At 37.8% G+C, this 21,885-nt stretch overlaps 1 protein-coding gene across 1 annotated transcript; it reads right to left on the bottom strand.

Moving 5' to 3' along the window:
- Positions 1 to 17,922: 17,922 nt before the first annotated feature.
- On the bottom strand, positions 17,923 to 21,885 carry golt1a (golgi transport 1A). The gene is made up of 5 exons (XM_086168613.1): positions 21,795 to 21,885; positions 21,194 to 21,285; positions 20,909 to 21,087; positions 19,722 to 19,785; positions 17,923 to 18,142 (listed from the first exon to the last, which is right to left on the bottom strand). The coding sequence occupies exons 1-5, from the start codon at positions 21,817 to 21,819 to the stop codon at positions 17,999 to 18,001; spliced, it is 504 nt and encodes a 167-aa protein (XP_086024739.1). The 5' UTR covers positions 21,820 to 21,885; the 3' UTR covers positions 17,923 to 17,998.

Below are 21,885 nucleotides of genomic sequence, written 5' to 3'. Positions count from 1 at the left end.
ATTCAAGCATGTAAGTAATTTTACACCCTTTGTTTTGCCTTTGCTACTTCTGTCCTTATCCTACCCTGTATCTCCCTGTACTCCTGTCTGTTCTCTTCAATCTCCTCAGAGTCCCACTTATTCTTTGCTAACTTTCTCTGTATATACTCCCGCACTTCCTCATTCCACCACCAAGGCTCCTCATCTACGATTCTTCCAGACGACACACAAAGTTCTCTCCTATCTGTCTTCCTGATCACATTAGCTGTAGTTGTCCAGTCATCTGGATCCTCTCCCTGGCCACCCAGAGCCTTTCTCAACTCCTTCCTGAAAACCATACAACACTCCTCTCTTTTCAGCTTCCACCACTTTGTCTCCTGCTCTACCTTTGTCCACTTGATCTTCCTTGTCATAAGTCATCCTACAAACCACTTGAATGTCTTCACTTGAAGACATTTCACCCCTCATTCAAGATGCTTCTTTAGTACTAATGACCTATGGGGAGTTTCCAAATAAAACTGCCAGGTTTTGGGCAGGTTTAGGTTATGGTGGCTTATTGTGTAAATGGAAGAGTTGATCTTAAGAAACTCGGTGTAAGTGGGGTTGTTATGCTGGGGGGGTTGTTGTTGGCTGGAGCAAAGGAGCGATTTAGTGGGCTTACCTGGATTGGAATGTGAAAAAGGTGAAGCTAAACACATGATCACATGAACTGAGGATAATGTGGAGGGCTGGTTCAGGTGGTGGGTCTTTCCTGGTTATTTGGAGGGTGCAGATGGGCCTAGTCCATGTGTGCAAATCCGTCTTGGTATTGATCCCAGTACGGCCTTTCCTGTCATCGGCCCGATATTCAAAGTCCCTACTCTCAGTCCCGACCCATTTTCCAATGGGGATGGTTTTTAACTCGGGCCTCAACCGATCCAGTAAGAGATTCTTAGGTTTGCTTTGTATATTTCGTTTTACACTGGATGCCCTTCCTGACTGCATTATTGTCGGAAACAACATTGATTAATCATATTAATATTTCTCATCAAAATGGGCATCCTTTCAATGATTCCCACGAATACGAGACTGTAAGGATCATGTGATGGAGGTTCACTGGTTTACTAAATGGTTGCAAGAGACAAGAGGTTGTATGACTACAGTATTTGATTAATCCTATTTCAATGAAGCAAGAAGTGGCACTAAATACTGCCCATATAATGGTTTTTTTCATCTTATTTAGTTGTTTTTGATGTAATCCCATTGGTGAGTCCTTTGTCAGGAAATTTATTTAGTTGTTTTTTTTTTTCTGCCCCTACCTCCAAATCAGAGAGGCTGACTACAGTCTATTAAACCTTAGACGCTGCACAACAATTATCAAGTGCTTAACACTTTGGCCTTACACATCTATATCAACCTTGCCAATCTTCCCAAACAATTCATTATTTTATTTTTTTTTCTCATTGAATCTGCTTTATTATTTCCAACATAAAAGTACCCTGTACTAGTAGTGTCCTGTCCTGTGCTGTGGAGATGTGAAGAAGTGAAACTTATGCATTGTCTTACATAAAGATTTATTTTTTTGAATATATATGTATATATATATATATATATATATATATATATATATATATATATATTTCTATTTCTGTTTTTTGTCTATTATTCATCACAATTCACTTTGTGTGTGTATTGCCATGACCTCAAAAACTGAGTCTACCAGAACATGTATAAACATGTGTGTGTGTGTGTGTGTGTGTGTGTGTGTGTGTGTGTGTGTGTGTGTGTGTGTGTGTGTGTGTGTGTGTGTGTGTGTGTGTGTGGCACCATCAACCAGTGATCTGTGCTGGTGACACACACACTGTTACCCTATAAAAGAGACCTTTAGCCCAAGTGATGCATGTCAGCAAATGTAACCACTTTCCATCATCACCAGGTAGGAGTACGTTCCATGTGTTTATTGAATTCATTATTTATACCTTTTTTACTTTTATTTGAATCGCTAAGCTCTCAAAGCTGCGAGATCAGTGTCTGTGTATGAGTCTTTGTGAGGAAATGTATGTCATGTTATTGTGCATATTTTGTCTACATAACTAGCAAAAGTGATGAATATTGTTTTTTTTGGAGAGTTGAACCATTTAAATTAGAGGTTAATCTGGGGTCTCTGGTAAAATGAGTCAAATTGAAGTATAATTGATACTAGTTACAGCAGTGGACAGCTCTTAACTGACAAAAAAAAAACACTGAACAATAATTGTTTGCTGCATAATTATTCAATTAATAATCAACAACAAATTAATACATATATATATATATTATAAAAACAGTGCAACTTAAAAAGAACAGCAGGAAACTACTAAAAAATAAATTAAATTAAATTCAATCTAATTAAATTTGATTAAATTTAATTTGAACTTGAGAAATTACTTTCATGTTTCTTTTGATTACAACATAAATGAGAAGCCCCCCGATACACACACACACACACACACACACACACACACACACACACACACACACACACACACACACACACACACACACACACACCTGTGCTTTTCACGGGCAGAATTTGAAAACCCCTCAATATTTTTATGCAGCTTCTATTTCTGTCCACTAGAGAAGATAAAAAACTGAAACTAACTGAAAGAAAGATATAAATGACATATTTACCATCAATTCTAAATATTGTCATGTGCGTTAACAACAGGCTATGATGAATAATTGATCAAAAATTGCCATGTTTTTCATCTCTTCGGGGGGTCTTGACAATAACGTCAGAGTCAGAGTTTCCCAGCAACCAATATGCAGTTTCACTTTGTATATGGGATCCAAAATGACCAGGACCTATATTGCTGTTCTTTGTACACTGAAGTCACAGAGATCCGAATACAAATTTGACCGCAGCCGATTAAACTGAGTTTATTTACCCTCTTTCACCTCGCATAAAATGGCTTTAACTACATTTCCATAATTTCTGTCCTATCACACAGGAACTTCAGCAGGTCTAAATTTATTTCTGCCATGATGAAATGTCTCATTGTTGCTGTGATGGTGACTGTTCTGTCGACACAGGCCCATGCCATGAACAGACTTAAGACTGCCCACTACAATAACGGTAAATTACATTCCTGGACCACAATATGTAATTCTAATTGGAAAATGTTTGGATAATGTTATAGTTGTATTAAAATGTGCGTGCCCTTCTTGAAGATATGACAGGATTCAAAAAAGATAATGATTCAAAAAAAAAAATTATATATATATATATATATATATATATATATATATATATATATATATTTCTGCATATGGAGCTGAGAATAGAATTTCATAAAGAATCCAAGGATTATAAATTCGTACCACTTCATGCACGTAGCAATTTGTAGTGATGAAATGTGTACTAAAATCTGATATTTTGCATTAGAGTTTGGTGAGAAAAGCATGACGAGTGAAAAGTGTGGCTCCATGCTTTAAGTGTAGAGAAACTGCAATTCAAGATTTTCGGACGTCTCAGATCCTTATCTTATTTGTCTTGCAGATCAGGTGATACTCAAAGCTCTGAAAGATTTGTTCCACGCATCAAGTATACAATCACCAACATTTTCATGGAATTTCCCACATCATAAAGTTCAACCAACTGATAGGATGTTTCCCAGGACAGGATCATGGCTTTACAAGTTTATCTTCCCGCAGCAAGTCAAAAAACATCAGGATGTGACCTCATACAACCTGAACTCGTTTGGACTGCGCTATGGAAAATGACTCGCATTTGTTGGCTCAGGCAACATGTGATATACACCCACATTCAGTACATGCTTTTTGACATATAAAGTGATTAAGAGAAATGAATGTCACTGCTTGTGGTGAAATAAACTGTTGAGAGATTATTTAAGTCTGATTGAAATTCTTTTAGTCATTGAATCAGGTTAAAGTTTCTACATCCACATCTCACATCTCCCATTGCTTTGGAGAAGAATCTCAAAGATTACATTTTTTCAAAAATTGTTGTGATTTGAATTTTGAGTGTGTTGGGTCACACTGTTTGTACACAAGCTGTTTTGAGTTGGTGAAGTGATACAATAACATTCAGCAGCATGCACTTTTGTCATGTTTTTCAATTTTATGACTACTGAAGTAAGAGATAATGAGACTGCTTATGTTACAGATGAAGAAGTTATATATACAATTAAAACAACTCCTTTTTAATTCTGGGTCTTTTATTTAGTAAAAAAAAAAAAAAAAAAAAGAAGAAGCATGAGTCCCAGAAGATGACTTGCTGAGAGATCATGATGTTTTGTTAGGGAACACTAGCGGCATTGGATCACCTCTTAGGCCTTGAATAATCCTATGAAATTTAAAGAAGAAATGGTCCCAGTTGTTCTTTTTGAGATCATTTAAGTGTGTGTGATTGATTTCATATCATTTAGGCTCATTTATGTGTGTTAAATCAATTAGAGTGGAAGTGCAGGGATCTCCAATAAGTTTTGATCCTGTGACCTCAAACGCCACGTACGATTTTTAGTACTATTTTGTTACCTCAGTGGGTTAAGTGACATAACATGGATGTGAAATATTATTATGACATATTCTCTAAAGAAGACATATTCATACAAATTCAGTCATACCAGGCTGTATGGGCTCTTCTTTCAGCAACCTGTCATCAATTAAGCAGTTAACAGGTCTGGAGTTGATTCCAGATGGGGCATTTGCCTTTGGAAGCTGTTGCTGTGAACACACAACATGCGGTCTAATGAGCTCTCAATGGAGGTGAAACAGGCCACTCTGAGGCTGAAAAAAAGGAGAAATCCATCAGCGAGATAGCAGATATCTTAGGTGTGGCCAAATTGTTTTGTACAGTTTGGTAGATTCTGAGAAAAAAAGAGTGTACTCGTGAGCTTGGGAACTCAAAAAGGCCTGGATGTCCAAGAAAGACAACAGTGGATAATCACAGAATCCTTTCCATGGTGAAGAAAAACACCTTCACAACATCCACTCAAGTGAAGAACACTCTCCAGGAAGTTGGTGTATCAGTATGTAAGTCTATCATAAAGAGAAGACTTCCTGAGAGTAAATAGGCCTGAATTGACTCTGCCAAAAAAAACCTGAAGAAGCCAGACCAGTTCTAGAACAGTATTCTTTGGACAGATGAGACTAACCTGTACCAGAATGATGGGAGGAAGAAAGTTTGGAGAAGAATTGGGACAGCTCATGATCCAAAGCACGTTACATCTTCTATAAAACATGGTGGAGGCAGTGTGATGGCATGGGCATGGATGGCTTCCAATGGCGCTGGTTCACTTGTGTTTATTGATGATGTGACAAAAGAAGCAGCAGGGTGAATTCTGAAGTGTATAGGGATTTCTGCTCAGATTCAGCCACATGCAGCAATGTTGATGGATGGCGCTTCACAGTATTCTGCAATCACCAAATCTCAACCTAATTGAGCATGCATTTCACTTGCTGAAGAAAAAACATCAGGCAGAAAGACCCACAAACAAGCAACAACTGAAGAGAGCTTCAGTAAAGGCCTGGTAAAGCATCAGAAAGGAGGACATCCAGCATTTGGTAATGTCCATGGGTTCCAGACTTCAGGCAGTCATTGTCTGCAAAGGATTCTCAACAAAATATTGAAAAGCAACATTTGACTTAAGGTTATGTTTATTTGTCCAATTACTTTTGAACCCCACCAATAATGAGCATTTGTATAAATATAGCTACAGTTCCTACAAGTTTTATTATATTTTTGTTCATACTTAACTTATTCCGTATATTGCTTGAAAATGTATCACAGTGACATTTAGAAATGTAGAATTTGCAGTACTTGTTTGTTTGTGATAATTCTGCTATTAATTCTAATAAAAGTACTACTACTACTACTAATAATAATAATAATAATAATAATGATAACAATAATAATAACAATAATAATAACAATAATAATTTCTTCCTGAAAAACATTTAGTTACCCACTGGTGTTGTAAAAAGTGGGTATTTTAGCTTGCAGCAAATATGCTGCAATATGAGGTTGCAGCATATTTGTGTGTGAATTCCTCTTAAGGGTAAGTAGAAATGAGGACATGGTCTGATATTCTGGCATGGCTCATTTGAAACTGTGACTATATGTGTTTAACTTTCTTTATGTGCGTGACTGGGAGGATGATTTACGGGCTTACAGTTTGTAATCCATTAAGACTGTGGTTACTTGACAATGCAAAACTTCTGGGATATATACGGTACATAATGTAAATGTCAGTACAACAATTAAGTTCTTAATTTTCTGGCCAGAGCAAACCACATGACTAAATGAAAAAGTCAAAAGCTGATATGCAGTCAGAAAGCAGAAAAGACATCAGCTTGGCGGTAGCTGTAAAATCTGCTACATTCCTACAGATATCAGATATGATTAAATACAGACTTAGCAAAATGAATGATTACAGTACATTCATCCTAGAACGGGGAGATATATTCATTTTATGATCATTTGTGTCAGCGTATATTGACAGCGAGATACTAATCGAATACATCTAAAAGTTGACATACGGTATTAATGGACTGAGTGCGGTAGAATGCCATTAAAACCCAGAAGAACTTCTAAGGTATCAGGAAGTATTAGCTAACAGCAGTGTTAATGCTGCTGGAAAGGGAAAAGAGGATTTTTTTTCAGACGACACAACTGGGACATAGAAATATGTAGCCGTGAAACTGAATACAGTTCTTGAAAGATAGAGCATTCACTCTTAAATGCCCTATGATACAGACGAGTTGAGTGTATGCTTTTATACATTCGTAAATTAGGACATTTTCTTAAAAGAAGAGGGGACAGACATTCAGTGAACCTTAACAGACTGCATTTCCTATCCCAGGAGATTGAGCAACCATCCAAATTTGGCTTATCTGACCTCATTAGCATTTTATGCATGGCCTCGGTTGACCTCCATAATATGTATTTCTCAGTTCAGTTCATCCACTCATCGGCTGCCGCTTATCCTGCCATTTATTCTCACGTTGGATGCTGGAGCCTATCCCAACTGTCATTGGGCGGGAGGTGAGGTACACCCTAGACTAGTTGGCAGTCATTTGCGGGGCCACATACACAGACAGACATTCACTCACCAATTCAAGGCAATTTCTCTTTTTTTTTTTTTCCACTTCAATTTCTTCTCAAAAATATTTTAGTCCTGAAGTGATTCAGGGTCTTGAATATTTTGAATTAAGTATGAGAAGACCTCTCACTTTTTTGGAGCCCCATCCTAACATTTTTTATAGATTTTTTTTTTTTTTTTCCCAGAACAGACATTAATCAGGGGACTCCCAGCCCCTGTACCTCTGATATGCTTCATCTCACCATTTCAGTGATAATGTACACATAGAAAAAAAAAGGCCCTATAACTGCTGATCTCATTGTCAAGGTTGCCAGAAGAAAGTGCATATGGATCAGTTGAAAGCTCACATCAAACAAATGCAAGGGTTCACAATCTGCCATGGAATGCTATAAAAATCCACATACTGGAGCAGTTTGGTGTTCTGGTCTTCGTAAAAAAAAAACGGCAAGCATAAGGATTGTGGTCTCATTTAGGCATTTTTACTCCAGTATGTAAAAGGCAAAAAAAAGTGTTCATTTAACGGAACACAGAATGACCAAGTCATTCAACTTTCAGCCAAACTGTATGCTACATCATGGCTGTTTGCAGCACAGAACAGAAGTATGTAGGTGGTAAAGAAATCATTGGAGAAACATAAGTCCACATTTAATGTATATAATATTTAAACTGAAATGTTCTGTTTTGTAATATATTTTAGTATTTAGTTTTTTGTAGTTGTAGCTCTTTCCTTATGTGTTTGTTTCTTTTTAAAGACATTTTGATGGTGCACATTATCCATCATTAATGCATTATACATCAAAGATACTTCAATACTCACATAAATACATTTTTCAGGTTGGAACTTCCCCCTCAACTTTCAGCAAGAATCTCATTCCAATTATCCGGTGCAATAATAATCCCCACAAGTACCGAGTGTAGGAGATTGAGCAAGGTCATAAAAGAAAACATAGATCAAGAAAATGCAGAAACTCAGATCTGTGGGTCAATAGCTCACAGCTAACAATAACAAATCTCATTCAAACCCCAACTCATTGGAGACAACCAGCTCCTCAAGCGCTTTATGTCTCCTTTCATTCAGAGTAATGGGTGGTTGCGGGAGTGACACGTCTAAGAATAATGAACCCTCTTCTTCAGGTTTAAGTGCCTAAAACTCCCCACGTTCCAAGAGGAGAAACCTTTCAGCTAATAAATTAAGCAAGTCAAGGTGTCAAAATATAATTAATCCGAAAAAAAAAAGATTAAATAGATGAATACATAAATGAGGGGAAATGTTTTATTTCCCCCACAGATTCCCCTTAAAAATCCAACATGAGGACTTTTGTTTTTTTTTCTGTCTTTGGAGGTGGATTATCTGTCGGCAGGCTGTGGGGAGTACAAAAATAAACGATTAAATAAATAAATAAATACATTAATAAATGAATGGAAAAACATTTATTGAGTTTTTCTGTATGTTTTTTTCAAAGGAAAATAAATGATTTATCATATAAGTCTTGCAGTCATTAACCCAAAACATAGAGATGCATAATCACAAAATAAATTTAAAAGGAAAGGAATGAAATCCAAAAAAACATCCGCACGCAAAATTGTATTTGAATCCTTATCTTTCATTACCATCACTTCAATGATAATCCAAAATTATTCTATTTTTTAAACCTTCTATGTTATATGTTTTGATATGTGGCCCTGAAGTAAATCATTTTATGCCCAACAGCGATTCAAACGCCAGGATTAGTGGTATGAATGAATTAATCATTAAAATGTTGACAAATTTACTGCCATGGCATGGCAGATCCGAGTCATTCTAAAAGCAAAGTCCACTGTTGCCAAACTGTGAATTTTAAAGATGAAGGGCAATGGCATGGGATTGCTTTTAAGTAGTCTGTCTCAGCCCCGTAGGGTCCGGAAAAGGAAACATGCATCTTCATGCCAGAAGTGTTTTGAAAAATCTAAGCTCTGCTTTGAGGAAAATTTTTTGCGTTCGCCGATTTTCTGTTCGATTATGACTGCGTGAAAATGCATAAAAGAAAGACATGGTTGGGTTCATTTGGTGTGAAATACTGTAACTTGACCGTTAAAAAAAAGTGCTGAGCCCTGACCTTCAGCCCATCAGAAGAATACTTTTGACATCAAATAAAATAGATATCACTTACTTGTCTTACTCATCCAACATCGGAGTTAAATTCGTGGCTATTTTGAGCTGTGTTTTCTATTAGCCTTGGATATGTGTTTTCACTGTTTTGTCCATGAAGTGTGTATGCTGAAAACTTTCAAGATTTGCACCATGAAGAGACATTAGCTTTAATGACAACAGCTTCATCCCCCAGGAAACTGATGGCAGTGGAATAAGAATAAGAATAAGAATAAGAATAAGAATAAGAATAAGAATAAGAATAAGAATAAAAGAATAAGAATAAGAATAAGAATAAGAATAAGAATAACAGGGACATTAGTTTTCAAGATAGACTCATAAAAAACATACAAAACAAAAACACAAAAAAAACAAAATCTGCAAGGAAAAATTGCTATGTATTTTGAATGTTCCTGGTGGGAGAGGATGGTGCTAAATTAAGATTAAACCATTTACAGCTGAATAGTTAAAAAAGGATTTTCCAACAATGTCCAAGAAAAGTCCACACCAAAACACCAAAGATACAGCACACCTACAGAACAGAATTGTTTAACAAATAGTATGACAAATTAACCAAATGCCCCTCTCTATATATGAATGTCAGTCATTATTAATAATAGATTTGAAATGGTTCCATATATTTCCTTTTGGATCAAATTCATATATGATAATTTCCATTTCCAATGCTTTTTTTTTGTAAATTCAATACAAAATCTCACATTTTGTTTCTGGTTTGGGGGAAGAGGACCCACACAGGACCCACACAGACCACTCACAGAAAGCCTCCAGTGTTCAGTGTCCTTCATGGAGTAATGTGGAAGCACTAATCACTGTACCACCATATATATATATATAAATATATATATATATATATATATATATATATATATAAATACATACACACACATATATATATTTATCCATCCATCCATCCATCTTCTGCGGATTATCTGAAGTCAGGTTGCAGGGCAGCAGCTGGAGCAGAGAGACCCAGACTTCCCAATCCCCCGCCACATGGTCTTGCTATTCTTGGGAGAGCCCTACCACTGCACTCAACACATTTTGGCTGCGCGTATTGGCAATCTCGTTCTTTCAGTCACTACCAACAACTTGTGACCATAGGTGAGAGTAGGAACATAGATCAACCAGTAAATTGAGAGCTTCAACGCTCAGCTCCTTCTTCACCACAACAGACTGGTATAGATCTGCCTGTCGATGTTCTGCTCCATCCATCCCTCCCTCACTTATGAACGAGATCCCGACATACGTGAACTCTTCCACTTGGGTTAGGACCTTTCCCACAACCTGGAGTGGCAACCGTTTTCCAGTTGAGCACCATGGTCTCAGATTTGGAGGTGCTGATCCTCATCCTGCAAACATTTGGCTGCAAACTGCTCCAGTGAGAGCCGGAGAACATAGACTGACGAAGTCAACAAGACCACATCATCAGACTTGATCCTGTGGCTACCAAATCAGATCCCCCCGACACCCTGGCTGTGCCTAGAATTTCTGTCCATAAAAGCTATGAACAGAATCAGTGACAAAGGGCAGCCCTGGTGGAGTCCAACTTTCATAACTGTCATATATATATATATATATATATACATATACATATATACTGTATATAAGAATCTATGATCTTTTGTATGAATCTTTTCAAGCAAAATGGAGCGGTATGGTATATGGGGCATGGTATGCCAGGAAATATTAGCCTTGAAAACAAATTTCAGATTCCACATCAAACAATGATATTGGAGCTCAAATGCTCTTATATCAAAAGACAGTGACAGACAAATGTAAAAAGCTTATGCAAACTGCATTTTCAACAGAAGGGACTTGCAAAGACAAGTAACTGGATTTGAAAGGAGCAGCATTTGACACAGATGATCGATTTTCACAGAAGCGCAAAGGGCAGGAAGCAAAATATACCATCTTCACACACACAGACAGTTAAACAGTCTCTTGTGTCAAGTGAACTCTTGAGGGACAACTTTTCTGAAATCCCACCACAACTTTCGCGCCTCACTTCAACCAAGGATTACTTTACGGTGTGCTTGTGTGTGCATGTATATGCTAGAGTGTGTGTGTGTGTGCGCTTGTGTGTGTGCAAATGTACATGCACCTTCATGCAAGGCTCCCCGAGGCATGGTCAGTGGTAACCTCTGCTGTCTCCCCTTGTCTAGCTTGACTTGTCAAACCATAAAAAAGAAAGAAAAAAGGGAAAGAAAAAAAATTTTTACTGATGTCACGGTCATGCTCTCTCCTGTTGTGTGAAGGGCAAGCCAAACATAGCCACCTTATTCAAATAGACAGTTTGTTTATTTCTTTACTGTCAGGCACTGAAGTTATTCCTGTAAATGAAAGAGCAAATGTGTATGTTTTGGCTGAAAAATGATGTACCACAAGAAAAACAGTTCAAAGTTTGGAAATAACTTATAAATAAAAAAATTAAAAAAAACTCTATTTAGTACTGTATACCACGGCTGTCTCATGGTAAAAGTTTTGTCTCGACCAAGGAGGCCTGGGAAATAAATCCACTGGCCAATTGAGTTTTGCATGCCCTCCCCTGTAACCATGTGGGTTCACTCTCCGGTGATCAGTCATGAATGTGCTACACATCTGACCAAAGGCCAGCTCAAACTGGCTCCAACCTTTGTGTGCATTGAAGGTGATAAGATTGACCCCTCTTAAAATCTGCTCTCAGAGATCATCCCAAGCTGCCCCTGGACTTTTAATTTGTTGGGGTCACGGTTCACTGAGATATAACCACCAGCCCATTATCTCTGTGGTGTTTATTTTCAATCTTTGCCACCTGTTGTAGTCAGATAACTCACTTCATGGCATTCACTTTCCTAATAAACTTTTTTTTTTTTTGTTTTCTTTTTGTTAAATAAATAACTTTCAATTCAGTCACTTATTGTGATGATTTTCAGTGACTGTTTGCATTCTGGATTCCACAACTTAGGCAAGAGTACAATAAATTATTTCTTTATTCTTCCAGACAGCATGTTCCTCAAAAAGTGGGAATTTGTACTCGGGGATCCCGGAGTGTTCTCTCCCATTATGAGCATTTATTTGATAAGGTATGCTGATCATGTATGTGATGACTGCAAATAAGAATAATGGATAAACAGGCCCCTGTAGTTATCAGAGGTTTTTTGGATATGGTGTACAGCAGTTGATGAAAATTTTAAATTGAGAGTGGATAACATTCAGTCATATGATAAGCATTTGTACAGGAGTCCTTTTAAACCACTGCCATAGTATAAATTAAATAAGTCTTACATATACTGTAGACTTGTAAGCACACAGAGCACGTATTTTTGCCTGGCCAGACCCAAATTTACTTCCAGATATGGGCTGTCTTTTCTATGTCCTTGCATTGCTAAGGAGAAAATGTATATTATACTTTGAAAAAGAAAATAACAAAGGAGCAGTGATAAAAATGAAAGTATGAACTCTTTGACTGTTCACATTCAAGCTTTATGAACTTGCTGCGAGATATATAAAACTAAATACAGAATTGTGTTACATAAACAATGCTGTGTGGATTACTATGAAATATTTGCCCATTACTAAAATTTTTAACTCTTATAGGGTCCACAGAAAAGGAGAGGATTATAAATCAGTGATTCATTTAACCTTTGACAGGTCCCAAGGAATCCAGGAGGAGGAAAGATATATTAGTGTTTGTCCGCACTTATGAGTGTGTTTCGTATAGATACTCAGCACAAAGTTGTGGATCATTAAAGATGATTTAATTGTTGGGTAGAGACTACTGAAAGTCTCCTTAATGGGTTTGATTGCTTCAATAGTAGTCTATGGGGTTAGTGAGCGGTCATCCAGCAGAAACATTTACTATTGTTTTTCCACAGTTGAAGATCTAGAGTCCTTTGTAGCAATGTGTTTTATGTTTGCAAGGGTTGCCATTTAATCTAACTTGGTATTTCACAAGCAAAATTGTATTCCCTGATACCCGAGCCCCTGATTGGCACTGGCAACTAATGGCTCAGCACCTTTCACTCCTTAATAATCTGAACAGGCTTCACGTCCTTCCCATCTGTATCTCTTTCCTTTACAAATCATATTGTTCAGCCTCGTGTACATTTTGCCCTTTTTTCTCCTTTTGCATTCTCTACCTTCACCTTACACCACATTTCCCCATCCCCATATCTTCCTTCTGGCCACAGTCATACTACAAACTACAACCCTATGCTATCTGCCTGCACTCTCACCTACCATTACTTTGCAGTCACTAACCTCCTTCAGATTATGTCATCTATACAAGATATAGTCCATCTGTGTGCTCCTAACTCTGCTCCTGTTAGTTACCCGATTTTCCTGCCTCTTCTGGAAAAAAAAAAAATACTACAGACATTCACATCCTATTTGCATCGTTGTAAAGGTCGAGTAAAGGAAATGCTCTGCTCTTCTTCCATTTTCAGGTTGTTTTTTTTTCTCTTTGTAACGCTGATTTTTGAATTTGCCCAAAATACTCTTTAAATATGTTTTGCAGTGGCGTACGGTGAGGTTCATGGCTGGCGAGGCACTGACGTCATCAATCAGATTTACAACCATATGAACCCTACGGAGTACCTTTTTCACCATTTCATCGGCAGCAGTTGACGTGTTTTGTTTAAAATACCATATCAGCATTCTTTACATATACAAAGTGTGGCATAGAAAAAAGCACATGTAAAAAAAACGTAATTATCTCTTACCTTTACTTATCAACGAAATCCATGCGCCGCTCCTTCTGACGAAAGCATCATTAACTTGCTTGTAGAAGTCTTTCTTATCTTTCTTCAATTTTAAAAGTCCTGCTGTTTCAATGGAAATCACTAACAGGGAAGACAGTCGTCCTTTATCGGTCCTGTTGCGACTGTATGTTTTGAGTCTTTTCGGTGCAGAGAATGAGCGTTCCACCGACGCTGTCGTACCCGGAACGGTGACCACCGGCCAGAGCAACTTTGTCGCAGCGGGAACAGTTTGAATGAGATCCTTTTGGGCCAAAAAGTGGAGAAGCTGCCCAGGAGAATTACATTCATCCCTCACCGTTTGTAGGCTGTACAGCCCGATGAGATCGGCAAAAAAATAGCTGGATGGCTGAACTTGACTTGCTAGCTGTTTACTGTAGCTTGTTATTGCTAATTCTACTATTCAGTTGCCGAGCAGTAAGAAGGCTCCCTTGGATCAGCGGTGCCCCCCACCATGAGGCACCGTTACTGCGTGCCTCACTTAATGTCTCTTTGCAGTCGTTTTATAATTACCAGAAACACGTTACAGTTGTTGACGAAACACAGAAGACACATCAAATTAACTATGGAAATTAAGTTCATATATTAAAAGTATTTTTCTAATAGTGACATCCACAGAGACAGTGTTACGGTCTCAGTATATAGCAGGTCAGCACAGTTAACATAATCATTGCACAAGCCATAGTGGGCGCAGCTGGTTGCATCACTGCAACCCATGTCTTTTCTTCATAATTAAACGGTAAATGAGAATTTTTTTTCAGCTATTTTGAAAAAAAAAAACTAAAAATGGTTAAGTTAAGTGGAAAACAACTTTAAAAATCACTGAATAAATATAACCATTTAATTTATTTTTTCATTTTGCATTTTACTGTCTATGATGACAAGTGAGGCCCGGCCTTCCCTGACTCTACTTACTGCGTGTCTTTGAAGTTTTGCATAGAAGCTCTCCTGCTGCAGTCAATTTCAGTTCCATTCAGGTCCAAAGCATATATGTATTCATTTTTGAACATTTTAGAGGTACCTTTAGCCTGCTGCTTCTCAATATTCAGCTTACATCCATTTACCTGTCATGCATTTTGTTTAACAGTTGCTGTGACCTCATTTGACCCACTGCTGGGTGCAAACTCATAATCATATATTATGTACAAGAACAAAATACTGAAGGAACAAGCTGTATCACATTGATGTGGGGAATAAGGAGAGTGGTAGCTGAAATGAAATAACTGCTTTGGAAATGTTATTCCAAACATAACTTTTTAATGGGTGAAGTAATCTTACAGTTACTGGTAAACACTATTCTGCAATACTGTTTGGTGGCATTTGCTTTACAATGATAACACATAACACAACACAACACAATGATGACACATGTTGTTGTTGTTGTTGTTTTTTTTTTTGCATAGCCACTATCATGTTGATAGTCCTGCTCCCCTGTTTATTGCCTTAACAACTACAGATACATAGCCCACTGTCATAGGATGTCATATGACTGGATGTTTTATTGAACAAAGCTTTTGTTCTTTGATTTTCATGATCAGGCAATTCAAATAAAGAGTGGTGTGTGCTTGCGAAACCTTTTGTGTCGAAATGTATATTATGCTAAATTGGCGTCAACATAATTCCAGAACTCTGCATCCACCTACTGTATACCTTTAGGCAATGCAGCCACTCCTAACAAGCCAAAAATATTTCTGTGAACCATTTTAAGCACCATGTCAAGTGCATATCTGTACCTGACATGTATATGATGTGACATGTATCTAACACTTGTCTATGGAACAAATAAATGGATCTGAGTCTATGTAAACAGACCATAATGACTAAATGTCTAATTTCTCTTTTGTGTGTGTGTGCGTGTGTGTGTGTGTGTGTGTGTGTGTGTGTGTGTGTGTGTGTGTGTGTGTGTGTGTGTGTGTGTGTGTGTGTGTGTGTGCGTGTGTGTCTATTGAGTGAGCGAGACACGGTTTTGTTGGATAATTTATGGGGCATGTACTCCTCAGTTTTTGGCCAACTACAGCATCAGTATGTGGCTTTGAACAGCTACCAACCACTGTGAGCAGTACATGCACAGAACACAAAACAAATACAGTGTCCATGCTCTTCACAGAAAACACACTCACATTGTTCTCATTATAAGTGTCAAGTTGGTTATTTAGTTGAGAGACAAGTCAACCTTTCACCTTGAAAACATTAGGGGATTCCTGGAAGACAGCAGGACATAATGTTAACAGCCGAACACCATAACATTTGGGAAGTGTTGGGTTTCTTGCACAAAATGTACTACCTTGGACTATTTAACTGCCAGGCATTGATCATATTGTATATTCATGTACCTTGCTGTACCTTGAAGGGGTACATCCCAAAAGTAAGAGCACATTTATTTATTGTTCTGTGCGAGATCTTGATCTAGGAAATTATCTTATATTCTTGTATAATAAAGGTCTGGATTTTGCATGGGATTTGCATGGGATGGCCTCTGCCTCCAACTTATTTTCAATCCATAGATATATAAATTGATAAATAAACAGGAAAAAACAGATAAAAGAAATCCCTACTTTCTCTAAAAATAATTTTAGTGTAGTGCAGCGGGTTTATAGAAAAATTGCCCAGATGTGTGAATGAGAGACTGAATGGTTGTCTGTCTGTCTGTGATCCTGCATTTGACTGGTGACCAGTCCAAGGTGTTTCCAACCTCTTGGCTGATAGTAGCTGTGATAGACTCCAGCATCCCCCCTGACGCTAAGTAGGATAAGTGGTTGATAATGGATAGAGCCGTGATTATTATATGTGCTTTCCCACATTATATAATGATTAATGAAGAGCTCAATTTCAGTTAAAGCCCTAAACTGTTAATGTTGTTTTGGTTTTGTGCTGGCATCTTCACCTGCCTTGTTATGTGACCAATTCATGGAAGAGCAGAGTTGAAGAAAAGGAACAAATATTTCTCTTAATTTTTAATGCCAGTTTTGAGAGCAGAGGGAATTATCTATTTTATTAATACAACAGTGTGATATACTGTATCTGTGACAAGAAAATCCTGCACAGCATCATTTCAGCTGCACACTGGTCTTTTATAATTGAATCTTTAGGTTTGTTGATTTTTATGAGCCCAGGGATTCAGGAGTGGAATTTTATCACAAATCATTAGAATGTATAATAGCAGGTAGAAAGGGACATCAAACCCACTAACTGCATTGGATTTTTAGAAAAAGAATTGAAGACTATTTATCTGTGTTTTCTTGGCAGGGACTGTGTGAACGTGTAATCTATATGCATGGCCGTTTTTCAACAAGGAATTATAGCATAACTTTATAGACTTTTTGCTTTTATAGGACTGACTTCAAAGTTGAATGATAAGGTTCATACACATACCCCGAGATATAGGCTAATACCTCATCCATATCCTCCATAACCAATGTTTCTTTCATTTTGTATGCATATTCTTGGACCAAAGACCAAAAGTTTCCCTGATACTAATACAAAGCAATACCCCCAGCCCCCATGTAGGGGGCTCTGAACAGGCATGTGGTTATGGCGAAGATAATGGACTCATAGATAGTGAGACAGCTTACCCAGCAACGCCAACTGGGGAATCAATAGAAGACAATGTGTCACTGCGGAAAGATCTGCAAGACTACAAAAGGCCTTAAATTCACCAAGGCAGGATCAAATGTGGAAAGGAGAGGTCACAGATGCAACACACAGCAGAAGCACCTGGTGAGACACAAGATAGCCCTGGAAATCTCTCAGCATCTGTGTCACATCAAGACCTCAGGAGGGACTATTTTACAAGCCCTGCAGAAAACCAAACCCACCCTGCAAGGGAACGAATCAAGTGGCCCAAGATAGGTAACACCAAGGAATGGGACCAACCAAACCAGGATCTCGACAAAGTGGTCGAAGCCACACTAGCAGGGACAGCTAAACAGAAAGTCACTCTCTCACAACAATAACATACAATATGGCAAGGGAACAGTTTAGATTGGAGGACAAGGAGGTGAACATCAAGATTGCACACCAACCAAGGAGAAGAGAGAGAAATCCATTGCTTAAAGGAAGAAATGAAGACGCTCAACAAGCAGTTCAAAAGAGCCCTGGTTGATGAAAGGGATGGCATCAGGGACCTTATGAGTCAACTCCAGGAACACCTCTGCAGACTCTGAAGAACAGAATGCACTCAGCTGGTTAAACAACTGGCTACAGAGCAGGAGAGAGGAGATTAGCTGGAAGCCAGGAGGAGTTGATGGGAGAGATTTGGCTACCACTGCTGACCCATCAATGTTGAGGGTGTTGCATTTCAGGGTTGAAACACCCAATGATCGTTGGATACCGCTTGTTAACATCAACTCTCCCTGGCCAAGGCTACATTCACTTAAAGTGAATGACGGAGATGCATCTTTGGGTATAATTGTAATCATAATCATTCCTTTTTTCTATCGCTGTTGTTCAGTATTCCCACCTTTTGCTTCAGTTTCTTCCAAAGTTCCCTTTCCTCTGTGTCTAAAAATCACTGTGACATGCCCACCTTTTTCTTTCTCTCTTTGTGCAATATACATTTTCAGTCTACTTACAGTTTGCAGTTCTCCAAAATAAGGTCTGTGATAATCACTTTTTTTGCGTGATAGTTTTGTATACATAATATTTTAATATCACAGTGCAAACCTAAAGCAATAAGACACAGCCATGTAATTTAAGCTGAAACATGTGACTGTAGGTGAGGGTAACCCAAGCAGGATGGATAAATCAATATAAATATCAGGCTTTTCATATAACTTGTAGTATAACATCTCTGGCTTTGGAGGCTCTTACTTTCTCCATGAAATCTGTATGATTTTTCTAAAATAATAAAAAGCAAGACATTGACCAACTGAAAGTCATGTTTGATCGCATGAGCATCTGAGGGATCATATCCATCAGCATACCCTGGTGCCATTTTGCATTTGTTTGTGGAGTCCTGCATATTTAATATGCATACATACACAGCATGTACTGTATGTACATGTATGTTATGTAGGGATTGGTTGAAAAACAGTGAAAGCTATAATGTTCATTTTTTTGTCTCAGCCTACCTTTTTTCCCATATATCACATCATCTACGTCATTATGTATTTGTATAAATTTGTTTAAAAAGGTGTCATGTTGAGGTGCCACTTTTGTTGTCAAAGTAGTGTGAAATTTATATGTTTTTTTCTTTTTCTGGTGTTTATTATCTTGTATGTCATGTTGAATATTAGATAAAACCTATATAAATGACTTGACCAAAAAAGAAAGAGACTTGTTATTAGTCTTGCTGTAAAGCCAATTTTCCAAAGAATGTCAAGGAAGAGTGTCCAAGAAATATGGCAGCCAGCAAAACAAAACGCATTGAAGCTCAAAGTAAGTGTTGACATGTTGATTATGATAATCCATGAAATCACAACACAATGTGGATGGTTTATAAAAATTTAAAAAAGGAAACTTTAAATACAAACACAAAAATGGTACATATAACATTGTAAAATAAATGCAATGTGTGGTCTGTGATACAAGAAAAAAAGAAATACTGAAACTCTGTCTGCTCCTTAGACCATGGAGGAGCTGCTTGAGAAATACTGACACACACACACACACACACACACACACACACACACACACACACACACACACACACACACACACACACACACGCACACACACACACACAAATTAGCACACTGGCACTGATAATAATGAGTAATCAAAATTAATATGAAATTTGCAAAAATTATTTAACATTCCACAAAGCATTCTTACTGTATTTAGGAAAGGATTATTCACAGTTGACAGCACAAATCCAACAGCCATGGGGAAGAAGGATCTACACAGAACATTGAGAAAGCAAAAATATTATCAAATTCCAAACTTCAGACTACAATGAGGGCACCATGCACCACATTCCAGAAGTGGGCTCTGGCAACCCAGATTAACAAGAAACAGAATGACCTATTCCTTGATCATCGGAAGGTGAAATAGAAGTAAATTCACCGCTGGAAAATTAAAACAAATGCACAATCGTGTTCAGTGAAAGTAAAACCAAACCACAGCCCTATTTTATTCCTTATGTGAGTGGAAAAAGCTACGGTAAATGGCAAAGCTTTCAATGAACACTCCTTATTCAGTGACCTAAGTTTCAGAGGGGCTAAATAAACCCCTTTGTGATATCAATCTGATCCTCATTTTGTTTTATTGCATGAACTGTATTTCCAGCACTCTACAGGACATCTTCCTTCCTGACCTTTATTGTTACATTTAGTTATACATGGAGGAGTATCTCAGCGACATTTGACCACTGCATCATGGACCCATTATGGATGAACCATGAGCAGAATGCAGCTACTGAGGAACAGTTGGGGGTTCAGTGTCTTGCTCAGCAACACTTCAGCAGGCTGGGAGACGGGAATCAATCCAGAAATATTCAGGCCCAGGGACGACTGCTCTAAACCCCCGCCTCATGTTAATATAAATCCTCTACTTTTAAATAGATATGAGCATTTTGTTTTTCCTTTAAAATCCTTTAAAAAAAACATTGCATTAGACATTTGAGTTTCAGGCAGTGCCTGGAGAGGAATCTATACATTTATGCAGAAAATATATCCATGGCACAAACCACAATAGAACAGGCATTTTGACAAAAATACTGAGTTTGTTAGTTGACGATGTCTTGGATTCAAAGCAGTAAAATAAATAATCAATGCTAATGTCAAAACAGCTGCCTCAAAAGCCAGCTTAGTTTCTTTTAAGAAGTGTTCCGTTTCCAAATGTTGCTTTTTATTTTCAGTTCCACTGCCCAGCTTGTCAAACATGCTATGCAGCTGTAACTGCCTGTTTTCGATGATTGTCTCGTCATAATAGCAGCAATTTATCAAAGGTATCATTCACTTCAAAATCTGATATGCCTTATTTGTAAATGCCACTTTTTGTAGAAAGAAAAAAAAACCCACCTGAATAAAAGTACAAAGCCATAAGCCTCAAACAGCATACCAATGACTGGCCACCGGCACAGCACTAGTGATACACCTCCAAGAAAGAAGAATGAGCCTCGGAACTTGTGCTTATGGAAGAAGAAATGGAATATCCTCCTGAAGCCAAGGATGAATGTCAAACCTGTCAAAAACAGGATCTACAGGAATTGGAATCAAAACGAACAGAGAGAATTAGAATTGGTGTCAAACATCAATGTCTGTGTTTTTGGTTGTGTGAATGGCTGATGTACGGATATGACTCACATTCCCAAAGCCCAGCAACACAGAGTCAAAGTACAGGACCACACCAAAGACGAAAAAGAATGTGCCAAATCCAATCAGACCTATTCCAATTTCTGGAAGACAGACAAACCAAAAAAATAAATAAACAAAGAAAACAATTGTGTGGCTCATTTTATCTGGAAGGTAATCAGACCAATGATCTGCAATGTCCAAGCCTTATGTTCTGTTCTTCTGGTGAGTCGCAAAGTGCTATATTAACATCTAATTAAACTGAATTAGAACTTTACAGTCCCTCTTTGGGAACAGTGACAGCGAGCTTTCATTTACATGTAATCAGGTACAAATTTCAAGGATGGCTGCTTAGATGGCAGAAATTCACCCTCACAACATGAAGTAAACTTTGGGCACAATTACTATAAATCTGAATACTTAGAGATAAGTACTCGACTTGGTGTAAGCAGAGTATTTGCCTTAGTGTATCAGTTTAGAAACTCAGACCATTGAAATCCTTCACCGAAAGGAACACCTCACATAGATCATTGTGTTTAGAATCAAATCACTTCTACCCAACAGTAAGAGGATTTACACTTTACTAAACATCTTAAGAGAGGAGAACACTTACTTTGGAATTCTGTGATGGCCATCATGATAAACCCTTGGGTCTTCACCTCTGTCTTGACTGGTTTTCTCTCTCAGTTACTGGCAGTGGTTTG

Source organism: Fistularia commersonii, chromosome 21 (genome assembly GCF_037954325.1).
Source record: "Fistularia commersonii isolate RoL2024-O1a breed Wild chromosome 21, RoL_Fcom_v1.0, whole genome shotgun sequence".
NCBI classification, from domain to species: Eukaryota; Metazoa; Chordata; class Actinopteri; order Syngnathiformes; family Fistulariidae; genus Fistularia; species Fistularia commersonii.
Note: the sequence above shows the minus strand (reverse complement) of the source record. Positions and strands in the feature narration are given on the sequence as shown.